The 11513-nt window shown below is 66.3% G+C and overlaps 1 protein-coding gene across 3 annotated transcripts; it reads left to right on the forward strand.

Annotated features, from left to right (window-relative positions):
- The first annotated feature begins 292 nt into the window (after positions 1-292).
- AIFM3 (apoptosis inducing factor mitochondria associated 3) lies at positions 293-11020 on the forward strand. Of its 3 annotated transcripts, XM_055549806.1 has the most exons (20): positions 293-323; positions 3567-3780; positions 3897-4006; positions 4128-4237; positions 4328-4372; positions 4589-4685; positions 4767-4879; positions 5158-5244; positions 5599-5690; positions 5795-5925; positions 6008-6123; positions 6212-6283; positions 6373-6436; positions 6852-6928; positions 7156-7273; positions 8766-8864; positions 9371-9446; positions 9871-9975; positions 10606-10629; positions 10830-11020. In XM_055549806.1, exons 1-20 carry the CDS (start codon positions 293-295, stop codon positions 10867-10869), a joined length of 1821 nt encoding a protein of 606 aa, XP_055405781.1. In that variant the 3' UTR covers positions 10870-11020. The 3 variants fall into 3 exon arrangements, with proteins under 3 accessions (XP_055405781.1, XP_055405779.1, XP_055405780.1); XM_055549804.1 differs by lacking the exon at positions 10606-10629 and having other exon boundaries at positions 3540-3780; XM_055549805.1 differs by lacking the exon at positions 10606-10629.
- The last annotated feature ends 493 nt before the right edge of the window (positions 11021-11513 follow it).

Here is an 11513-nt window from a genome sequence, read left to right on the forward strand (position 1 = left end):
CTGAGCCTGGGGGGCCGGAAGGGAGGTGCGGTCTGTGATGCTTCGGGGACCCAGCCCCAGCGCAGCCCCTTTCCGAAGCCCCCAGGCTCTATCTCTCTGCGTTTCTACCCGCAGCCTCAACCAAGCCCTGGTCCCGAAGCTGCCCTTCTCCCCACAGGTCCCGGAGGCAGCTCCCGCTGGGATGGCAGCGCCAGCATCTCTGAGAGTCGCGGGGGGCCCAGCGCCCCAGGGGGCACCGTAGGCCTCCCACAGCTGCCACTCAGCGCGCCCTCCTGCCTGCAGGCCCCACGCCATGGGCGGCTGCTTCTCCAAGCCCAAGCCAGGTACCTCTTCCCTTCTCGCCTCCCTCTGTCCCTCCCCCTCTGCCTCCGAAGTAGGTCAGACCCAGAGGCCGCCGAATGCTAACACTGTGGGCAGGGGGGGCGGCTGGAGCCCTCTTTATCTGGGGCTCAGGGTGCTGGCAGTGGGAACAATGGCGGTGCCTTTCTCGGGGAGGGGAGGGGAGGTTTCCTCCTGCTGCTGGGGGCATGCGCGGCGGGGGGGGGTTGTCCCCCTCAGGGCTGAGGAAGGGGGCTCTGGGGAGACCCCGGCCACCATGTGACCCATGGCGTGCGAGCAACCTCTCTGAGCCTCACCCACACCCCCCCAAAAAATAAGCCTGAGCTCTCAAGACCACTCAGAGGTGGAGCGGACAGGTCCAGCCCTGCCATCTCTTCTGACCACTGTGTGACCTCGGGCTGCCTCCTAGGCCTCTCTGGACACACTCCCCTTTGGTGGAGGACATCCCCACCCTGCCCGGCCCAAGCACTTCCGCCCCCTGCCCTCTCGCCCAGCTGCTCTTACCTGATAGCTGGCGGCTCCACGACCTGGAAGCCCGCGAGCCTTTTCTCCTCTCCCTGGGCCTGAGGAGGAACCTGGGGGCAAGGTGGTGCCAGGCCGGGCAGAGGGACCCCTGCATCTGGCCCCCTGCTCCCGAGCTGCGGAAACCCAGCCCTCGGGCGAAAGACGTGACTGTCTTGACTGGGACTCCCGCCCGTCGGCAGTGGGCCCCAGGGTGCTGGCTGGCCCTGGAGCAGGCTCCTGTAGGGCTGCTGGGCTGGCTGGATGCCCTGGCACAGGGGCCCTCCTGCTGCTCTCAGAGCCCCGGCCCCAGGACCCCCGGGACAGGGGCGGGTCACTCTTACCACGCCAGGGGCAGTGCTGTTGAGCTCAAATCCGGCGCCTGCTCCAGACTGTGTGGCCTCGGGCAGGCGCCGTCGCCTCTCTGAGCCTCTGTTCTCACCATGAGACAGGCCTCATAACTGTGCCCCCACGCACGCTGGTGCACTTGGCACAGGGCCCAGCACCCGGGAGGCCCTCGCAGGATGCTATTCTTTCCTCTCTGGGGGGCTGGGCTCCCTGTGGGCTGTGGCAGGGGGGGCAGGAACTCAGGGCCCCGGGGCCCACTCAGGGCAGGTCTGGGGTTTCAGTGCATGGGAATGAGAGCCTTCCAGCCAGGAGAGTTCTCTGGGGGTCCCCAGCCCACAGGAAGACCCAAAGGAGCACAGAGGCTTGGGCGAAGTCCTCCCTGTCCACCTCCAGGGCCCCTGTGGCTCAGAGCACGTCACAGCACAGCCCGGGCTCCGGGAGCCCCGTGTTTCTCGGGAAGTGCTCCTAGCCCGTCCTTTCTAAGCTCAGGACTTGGGAGGAAGTGCAGGTCTCTCGGCATCTGGTCGCCTGCCTTTGTTCTTGCGGTTGTCACACTGGGCCTTCATTGCTTTGCCCAGGCTTTCTCTAGCTGCAGCCAGCAGGGTCCGCCCTTCATTGCGGTGTGCGGGCTTCTCAGCGTGGCGGCTTCTCGTTGCAGAGCACGGGCTCTCGTTGGGAGGGCTTCAGTGGTGCGGGCTCGCAGGCTCGGCAGCTGTGCTGCAGGGCTCAGTGGCTCCGCAGTATGTGGGGTCTTCCCAGACCAGGGATCAAACCCATAACCCCGGCATCGGCAGGCAGATTCTTACCCACTGTACCACCAGGGAGCCCCTGGTCACCTTCCTTTCATTAGGGCACAACTGCTACTTAAAGGCTTTCCCTCTTTGCCGTGGCCACCAGGAGGCTCAGAGCTGAGCAAAGAAACACTGCCAAGCAGCTTCACCTATTGGGCATCTGCTCTGAGTTGCATGGATTATTTCCTTCAGCTGCGCTGCCCCCAGCGGGGTGAGCTCTGCTCTTCCCATTTTACAGTGAGGGCGTCCGCTGACAGGGGCTAAGGGTCCCGCGCGGCTCCTGCCATGGAGCGCCTCGGGTCTTCTGTTGGAGGACGCAGGATGAAGGCAGCTGGGCTTGGCTGTCCTCTGGGCCCCTGCCAGGCTGCTCCTGTGAGCTCTGGTCTGCAGCTCACGTAACTGGTGTCAGCTGAGTCCATGGTATTTTTCTTTTTAATTCTTCTGAAAACATTCTATCGCCGTTACATCGAGTGTGGAAAATGAAGGCAAAAGCTCAGCCCACCCAGAGGCCCCCACCTGACACAACAGCTTCGGTGCAATGTGTGGGCGGGCCCTTCCTGCGCCTGGACTCAGGGAACCTCGTTCAGCCCTGCCTGCACCTCGGCTGGGGCGGGCGGGGGGTGCTGGATGGAGGGATGAGGGGCCGGGCAGGGCTGGGGGCTTAGGGCAGCGTGGGGGCGGGCGGCCAGTGGAGGTGACCCCTGGGCTGTGTCTAGGAGGACCAGCAGGGCTGAGTTGTGCCAGGAATGGACAAGGGCCCAGGCCAAGGGGACCGCTGCTTGGGCTAAGGCCCCGAGGAGCCACCTGGGCTCTTTGTTTCTGGAGGTCAGGTCTGGGGGAGGGGCCTGCGGGCTCAGGGGCCCAGGGTTGGGGCGGGGGGCACCCACGCTGTGCCAGGGCTCAGCGCCCTGTGCTTAGCCCTGCTCCCTGCAGCCGCGGGCCGGGAGGCCGGATTATCACTGCTGAAAATTCTGTTTATTGTTCCCTTCTAATTAGAAAAATACCCGAGGCTCATAGTGGGGAATTTGGAAAATGTGGAGAAGTATAAAGAAAGTGATAATCTCACTAAGTGTCCCCCCCAGTTGGCCCCACGGGAGGGGGGTATGCCTGTGTCCTCCGCACACACTGCCCAGGTGGGGTCCACCGCCAAGGACCCCTGCACTCAGCACCTGGCAAATAATGAGGGGTTCTCCAGCTGGCCAGAGCAGCTATCTCCAGTTGAAATTACGTAGCATATACACTTTTTTCTTTTAATTTTGAAAAAATTTCAAACCTCTGCCGACCTCGGTTACCCAGATTGACTCAGGGACCGTGACCCGGGCTGCGTCCTCAGGCCGCCCCCATCCTCCATGGTGGCCACGCTCCAAATTCTCACCCACACGTGGGCTCCTGGAGAAGGGGCTGCGTCCAGGGCGAATGGGCACGGCTGGTGCCCCTGGCTCATTTTGTTAGTGAGGAAAAAAACGCACGAGACATCACGTTGAGCTTGCCCAGGGCCCCCCCAGTACCTCTGCTCTGCCCCCCACTGGAGGGGTGGTTGAGGGATGGGCTGGGCTGGAGGCTCACACGCACCGCGCCTGCCCGCAGTGGAGCTCAAGATCGAGGTGGTGCTGCCTGAGAAGGACCGGGGCAAGGAGGAGCTGTCCACCGGCGGCAAGGGCAGCCCCCGGGCCTACCAGGGCAACGGCGCCGCCCGCCACTTCCACGCGGACGAGCGCCTGCCCGCCCCCCACCCCTACCCCGGCGCCCAGGACTGCGTGGAGGCCGCCGTCTGCCACGTCAAGGACCTGGAGAACGGCCAGTGGGTGCTGAGCCTGGGAGGGCGTGGGAGGCGGGGGTGGGGCACTGCCTCGGAGGCTGCTGCTGGTCTGGGGCTGGGGGCTGCTCCCTAGCCTCTGAGGGCAGCCGTCCCCCCAGGATGCGGGAGGTGGAGCTGGGCTGGGGGAAGGCGCTGCTGGTGAAGGACAGCGGGGAGCTTCACGCCCTGGGCCACAAGTGTCCGCACTACGGCGCGCCCCTGGTGAAAGGTGAGGTGCGGGTGCCCACAGGGGCCCCATCTGCTGGTGGGGGGCTCCGGGGCCGTGGGCACGGGACCAGGGTGCCCTTGGAGCCCGGCCTCTGCTGGTGGCCCAGCCCTGTCCCCTCCAGGAGTGCTGTCCCGTGGCCGGGTCCGCTGCCCCTGGCACGGCGCCTGCTTCAACGTCAGCACCGGGGACCTGGAGGACTTCCCGGGCCTGGACAGTCTGCACAAGTTCCAGGTGGGGCCTGGCGTGCAGTGGGGTGAGCCCCGGGGGGTGCAGGGGCCGGAGCACCCCAAAGCCCGGGCCTGAGCTCCACAGCCCTTGCAGGTGAAGATCGAGAAAGAGAAGGTGTACATCCGGGCCAGCAAGCAGGTGAGGCTGTGGGGCTGGGGGACTCAGGCAGAGAGAAAGGCGAAGGGAGGGCCTCTGGGTCCCTGGGGTGGGAGGGAGCCTGGCAGGCCGGCCAAGGGCTTCCCGGGTGGGGAAGAGGCACCACTGGGGCAGGAGAGCCTGGCCCGCTGGGTGGGCACAGGGGGGACGGCGGTGACCCCCGCTCCCAGCTGCCCCCAGCTTGCCGGCCGCCCCCAGGCCTTGCAGCTGCAGCGAAGGACCAAGGTGATGGCCACGTGCATCTCGCCAAGCGCCGGCTACAGCGGCAGCACCAACGTGCTGATCGTGGGCGCAGGTTGGTGGTCGGTCCTCGGGGGGCAGGGTGGGTTGGGGAGGGGGCTCCTGACACCCGTCCCCCGCCGTCCCCTCCGCTCAGGGGCAGCCGGTCTGGTGTGCGCGGAGACGCTGCGGCAGGAGGGCTTCTCAGACCGGATCGTGCTGTGCACGCTGGACCGCCACCTTCCCTACGACCGGCCGAAGCTCAGCAAGGTGGGCGGGGCGCGAATGGGGCAGGGCGGGGCGTGAATGACGCTGGGCGGGGCCAGACCCTCGCCCCTCTGCCCACAGTTAGGGCCACTGGGACCCTGCTCGCTGCCCCCCGGGGGTCCGGGCGGCTGCCCTCTCCGCTCGTGCCAGGCCCGTCTGTGGTGCCCAGGAGGTCTGGTCGGCAGAGTTCCGCCCTGGAGCCTCTGTGTGGGGGCCTCGGTCCTCAGTTGCCAAGGGGACGGTGGCCGCCTGGCCCCGTCTCAAGCCGGCGTCCCCGGCAGTCGCTGGACGCACAGCCGGAGCAGCTGGCCCTGAGGCCCAAGGAGTTCTTCCGAGCCCACGGCATCGAGGTGCTCACCGAGGCCCAGGTGCGGACGAGGCGGGGGAGCAGGCTTGGGAGGGCTTCCTGGGCGCCGTGGAGGGCGGGCGTGAGGCCCCTGGAGGTGTGGGTGTGTTCCGCACCCCTCTGCCCAGGGGCCCAGGCACCCAGGGATGCCCCAGGCCTGAGGGGATCATAGTACACACAGGGCCGGCCCCAGGGTAGCGGGGTGGGGCCTGGGGCTTCAGGAGGGCTTTGAGGAGGAGGTGGGGCTGAAGCGTGAGAGGGCCTCTCTGGTGCGGGGAGGAAGGTTCAGCGGGTGGTGGAGCTGCCCAGAGGGCCTGGAGGGTATGGGGCGCGGTGGAGGACCTGGAGGCCACGCTCTACCCCGCGGGGGTCTCAGGTGGTCACGGTGGACGTGAGGAACAAGAAGGCTGTGTTCAAGGATGGCTTCAAGCTGGAGTACAGCAAGCTACTGCTGGCGCCTGGGAGCAGGTGGGAGGGGCCCCGCGCCCCCCGCCGGGCAGGGGGCGGGCTCGGGGCGGGGGGCTGGGGGGGAGCTGGGAGCCGCCCCTCTCCCCAATTCTGGCCTGTCTCAGCCCCAAGGCCCTGAGCTGCAAAGGCAAAGACGTGGAGAACGTGTTCACCATCCGGACTCCGGAGGACGCCAACCGCGTGATGAGGCTGGCCCGGGGCCGCAACGCCGTGGTCGTGGGGGCCGGCTTCCTGGGTGAGCAGCCGGGGGAGCCCAGGGCGGCGCTGGCAGGGGCGGTGCAGGGTGCCAGCCCGCCGCAACCCCCCCTCCGCCCCAGGGATGGAGGTGGCCGCCTACCTGACTGAGAAGGCGCACTCGGTGTCGGTGGTGGAGGTGGAGGAGACACCCTTCAGGAGGTTCCTGGGGGAGCGCGTCGGCCACGCCCTCATGAAGGTGAGCGCCCCGGGGACACACCGCGCCGGCCCTGCCTGCCCTGTACCTCCCGTTCAGCTCTCACCCCCCGCCCCACCCCCACTGGCAGATGTTTGAGAACAACCGCGTCAAGTTCTACATGCAGACTGAGGTGTCGGAGCTGCGGGCCCAGGAGGGCAAGGTGGGCCCTCCTCCACTGCCCCCATCCCGGCCCCTCTGTCCCCTCTCCTGTGCCCCGGAGCTGCTCACCCGGCCCGCCACTCTCCGCAGCTGAAGGAGGTCGTGCTGAAGAGCAGCAAGGTGGTGCGGGCCGACGTCTGCGTGGTGGGCATCGGTGAGTAGGGAGCGGGCGGCGGCAGGGAGCTGGGTCACCCCCTCTTGCTCGACACTGACCTCGGGCCAGTCCCTTCCCTTTGCCCAGCCTGTCTGACCATGCCCACCAGTCAGGGCTCTTGGGGAGTCGGTGCTTGGCCTGGGCTGGCACGGGGCATGCTTCTGGTGACCCCTGCCCAGTAACCGCCTGGACACAGGTGAGGCTCTAGCTGGCCCCTGCTCCAGCTGAGGTGCCAGTGGGGGGAGGAGGTAACACGGGCTGGGGGAAGGTGTGGATGCCCACCCCCACCAGGGGCTTCATGGAGACCTTCTCGGAGGTGGTACCTGAGGCCCGATGGGAGACACCAGGGTCTCTGGGGGTCCACGCAGAGGGGAGGGGCTGTGAAGGCGTGGACACAGTGGCCCTGTCCCGCCAGGCGCGGTGCCTGCCACGGGCTTCCTGAGGCAGAGCGGCATCACTCTGGACTCCCGCGGCTTCATCCCCGTCAACAAGGTGGGGCCGCTGGGGCAGGTGGGCAAGCTGCCGGAGGGATGGCGGAGGACCCGAGTGGGGTGCCTGTCCCACCCATGAGCCCCGCACCCCCCTGCCGGAGGGATGGCGGAGGACCCGCGTGGGTGCCTGTCCCGCCCACGAGCCCTGCACCCCCCTGCCGGAGGGATGGCGGAGGACCCGCGTGGGTGCCTGTCCCGCCCACGAGCTGCACCCCCTCCCCTCCACAGATGATGCAGACCAATGTCCCTGGTGTGTTTGCGGCTGGCGACGCTGTCACCTTCCCTCTGGCCTGGAGGAACAACCGCAAAGTGAACATTCCCCACTGGCAGATGGCTCACGCCCAGGGTACCACCAGCCCGGAGGCAGCAGGGGGCGGGAGGCCGTCCCCGGGCCCAGCCTCCCCCCAGGCCCGCCCCTCAGTTGCTGCCCTTGGGTCCTGCTCCCGGGGTCTGCCATTCAAGGCTCTGCAGTGGCCTGTCCGGCCAGCCTCACACAGGCGACGGAGCTGGCTTGCTGCCACCTCCTTCTCTAGACCCCTCCAGCATCCTCTGGGCACCAGGTCCCGCCGCCACAGTGTCCCGCCCACTGTCCCTGCCCCAGCCTCTCCTTTCCCGTTGTCCTCAAACATTACGTTCCTCAGAAGTCCTCGCCAACCCGTGCAGTCACCCGGGGGGACGGTTAGTAGGACCCGGTCCAGCTCCCCACTGCATCCCCTTTGGGCCACCCGACAGACTCTGTGAACCTGGCTGCCGCCTGCAGGCCCCTGGGAGGTGGCCGTCTGGGCCTGGAAACCCACCTCCCCCTCCCCTTGGGCGGTCACTGCACACACATGGTCCAGGCCCCTCAGCTGCAGGTACAGCCAGTTAGCTTCTCAGAGGCCGGACGGCCAGACGCCCTGCACCCTCTTCCATTCCCTTCACCCTCATGTCATCTGAGCCTGAAGCCCCTCTCCTGGTGCCAACCTCTGTTCAGGTCCAAGGTCTGCGGTTGGTGCTAGGTTTGAAGGAACACAAACTGCTCATATCAGTTCAGTTCAGTCACTCAGTCATGTCCAACTCTTTGCGACCCCATGGACTGCAGCACACCAGGCCTCCCTGTCCATCACCAACTCCTGGAGCTTGCTCAAACTCATGTCCATCAAGTCGGTGATGCCATCCAACCATCTTATCTTCTGTCATCCCCTTCTCCTCCCGCCTTCAATCTTTCCCAGCATCAGGGTCTTTTCAAATGAGTCAGTTCTTCCCACCTGGTGGCCAAAGTATTGGAGCTTCAGCTTTAACATCAGTCCTTCCCATGAATATTCAGGACTGATTTCCTTTTGGATGGACTGGTTGGATCTCCTTGCAGTCCAAGGGACTCTCAAGAGTCTTCTCCAACTCCACAGTTCCAAGCTTTTGAACTGCTCATATAATTAACGTTTAACCGGGAGGGTCCAGGGGACAGTCATAGACATCCAGCTGCAGGGGTCCGACGGGACCCCTCAGTCAAACGGGAGCCACGCCCCCTTTCTGTGTCAGGCCCTGAATCAGCCTGATGTCCTTGCTTCCCTGGACACTGGTGCCCCATTGTCCTGCCTCCCTCCTCAGACCTGACCTGTCTGGTGAGGTGTCCCCAGCCCCAGGAAGCCGGCCCCTTCCGGACCCAGTCCAGGCACTGGACGTCAATGGCCAGCTTTGGGCCCCGCGTGACCTCTGCACCCATCACTGGCAAGCAGGGGTGGGCAGTCGCCGTCCCTGCCCCACATATCAGGGGTCCCAGGAAAGCGAGGGGGAGCGGGCAGGCAGTAGAGGGGTGGCAAGGCCTCGGGGCGGAGCGCTCACGACCCCGGAAACCACAGGGCGCGTGGCGGCCCAGAACATGCTGGCGCAGGAGGCGGAGATCAGCACGGTGCCCTACCTGTGGACCTCCATGTTCGGCAAGAGCCTGCGCTACGCAGGTACCAAGGGGCCTCGGTGAGGGCAGGGCCCAGGTGTGGCGAGTGCGGGGGCGGGGCTAGAGCATCCCAGGGGCGGGTCCAGGAGCATCAGGGGGTGGTGCTAGGAACATCTCGGGGCGGGGTGAGGAGTATCCTGGGGCGGGGCTAGGTGCATCCCGGGGGCGGAGCCAGGAGCATCGAGGGGTGGTGCTAGGAACATCTCGGGGCGGGGTGAGGAGTATCCTGGGGGCGAGGCTAGGAGCATCCTGGGGCGGGGCCAGGAGCATCCCGGGTGCGGGGCCAGGAGCATCGAGGGGTGGTGCTAGGAACATCTCGGGGCGGGGTGAGGAGTATCCTGGGGGCGGGGCTAGGAGCATCTCGGGGGCAGGACCACGGCGGCTGTAGGTGGAAGCCAGGAGCTCGCTGGCGGCGGGACCAGGACCCCCTTACAGGTCCCCCGGGGGCATCGTGGGAAGGGCGCTGCACGCGGACCTGGTGAAGCCACGTCCCCTCCGCCCGTCCTGCAGGTTACGGAGAAGGCTTCGACGACGTCATTATCCAAGGGGATCTGGACGAGCTCAAGTTCGTGGCTTTTTACACCAAGTGAGAGCCACGGGGGTGAGGGGGGCACTTGGCCGGGAGAAGCGCTCCTCCAAGGGGGGCCAGCTAGGCGGGGGACCGGCCAGGAGAGGGGCACAGAGGTGAGGCACAGCCGGCCCGCGGGAGGCGGACACTTCATCTGAGGTCAGCTCTTGGAGATGGGGGTTGACGGCCTACTTTTACACCGAGAACAGTGAAGCAGGTAGAGGGCGGGGTCCCAGGACAGGTGTCGGCCTTGAACCCCACTGGGCAGGAGCCTCATGGGGTCCCGCGGGACCAGAAGCTGTGCTGGGCCAAGGGGGTGCCAGGTGGTCAGAGCATTCCCTTGGTTCCGAGCGGGAGCCTCCCTGGGCCCCAGCTGCATCCGGGTCTCCAAGGACAGGGGCTGCTGCTGCCAGTCCTCAGGCTCGGCCACCTCTCCCTGCAGGGGCGACGAGGTGATCTCCGTGGCCAGCATGAACTACGACCCTATCGTGTCTAAGGTGGCTGAGGTTCTGGCCTCCGGCCGCACCATCCGGAAGCGGGAAGTGGAGTGAGTGTGGGTGCTGGAGGCCCCGGGGAGGGGGCAGACGTCCCGGAGGCCGTGGTTCACGCTGCCCATGGCAGTGAGCTGCCCCCACAGCCTCCCGGGGCTCTCCCCGTCCCCCCATCAACCAGCTTGAAGCTCCCAGGGCTACGGTGTCACGTGGGACAAGGGTTGTGGTTTGGGAGCGGGCTGCTTGTTTGTGCTCTTGTGGGTAGAAGGGAAGGAGGCCGTGTCCAGGGCGGGGCCAGCGCTGCAGGGAAGGGTCAAGACCCACTTCCAGGGCAGTCACGGGGCCCTGGACACCCCACTGCCACAGCCATGGACAAATGTGATTCGCACTGCTCCTGGGGACGCCCTGGCAGAGTCCTGGGTTGGTTGTTCGGGGTCTGAGGGGCACCGGGCAGCAGCCGTTACCGCTGTAACCTCATCCTGGCACGGCGCCACTGGGCTCACCTGTGGGCTCAGCCGACCTGCAGAGACCCCCACACCCCACGCCCACCCTGCTGCCCAGGGCCGAGGAAAGCCTGGAGGCCACGGGATGGAGGGCTCACGCTGGAAACGGGGAACCAAGGGAGGAGGCAGGAATGACACGCTTTTCCCTGGCCTTCTCTGTCTCTCCCTCTTGCCTTTGAGAAGGCTGTTTGTGCTGCACGCAAGTACGTGCACCCTCTCCTTCTTCTGAGCCTTTCCCACCTCAGCCCGGAGCCTGCGCCTGGTGGTCTCCCCCTCTGCCCAAGGGCACTTCCCCACCGGGCACCAGGGCCACACACAGCTCCCTGCTGCCTTCAGGGGCCCGCTGCTCCTGGTGCCCAGGGGGAGCCTGCTGCCCTCTGCCCTCACACCTCCTCTCGTTCCTACAGGACCGGTGACATGTCCTGGCTCACAGGGAAAGGCTCCTGAGTTTGCACACAGCACGGGCTCGCTGGGGCGCCAGGGTCAGAGGCTAAGCTCCGGGGGGCAAGTGCCAAGCTACAGTTCCCAGGACCCCCCGGCAGACCCTGAGCGCCCTCAGTGCTTGCCTTCGGCTGCCTGGCTCACCGCCCCCCCACCCCACCCCACCCCCCTACTCCGCCCCAGAGAGGCTTTGGTGGCCTCCAGCAAATGCTCACCACCCAAGGCCTCCGGTGCTGAGGACTGCTGGCAATGGTTGCCGGGGAGGGGGGGGGGGCGGGCTTGCCTCTTCCTCTACTTACTGGGACTGGTCCCCTGTGGGACCCTGCAACGTACTAGACGTTATCTTAACATTAAAACGCACACGTTTGCAGATCTGTGTGACTTCCACTATACCTGGGCAAACTCTCACGAGGAAGAAAGCAGATCACGGGGGACACAGGCACGACCAGAGACCACCGAAGTGTCACACTGAGGAAGTTTGGTCTGGGAGCGCCCCGAGGAGGGAGCAGCTGATTCTGCACCCCCCGGGGATTAGGGAAGCTCCCCCCCCCGGCCCCCCGGCCCCCGCAGATCAAAGTTCTGGGTCTGGATTTTGAAGGAGGGGCACTGCAGGTAGAGGCGACAGCACGTGTGCCAAGGGTTTGAGACAG

Source organism: Bubalus kerabau, chromosome 16, assembly GCF_029407905.1.
Source record: "Bubalus kerabau isolate K-KA32 ecotype Philippines breed swamp buffalo chromosome 16, PCC_UOA_SB_1v2, whole genome shotgun sequence".
Taxonomy (NCBI): Eukaryota; Metazoa; Chordata; class Mammalia; order Artiodactyla; family Bovidae; genus Bubalus; species Bubalus kerabau.

Bases quoted from the DNA above. Each gene is read 5' to 3' on its own strand.
- AIFM3 (XM_055549804.1), top strand. From the start codon at position 293: ATGGGCGGCTGCTTCTCCAAGCCCAAGCCAG. The intron at 5,926-6,007 runs GTGAGCAGCCGG...CCTCCGCCCCAG, and splicing joins CGTGGGGGCCGGCTTCCTGG to GGATGGAGGTGGCCGCCTAC. The intron at 6,929-7,155 runs GTGGGGCCGCTG...TCCCCTCCACAG, and splicing joins GCTTCATCCCCGTCAACAAG to ATGATGCAGACCAATGTCCC.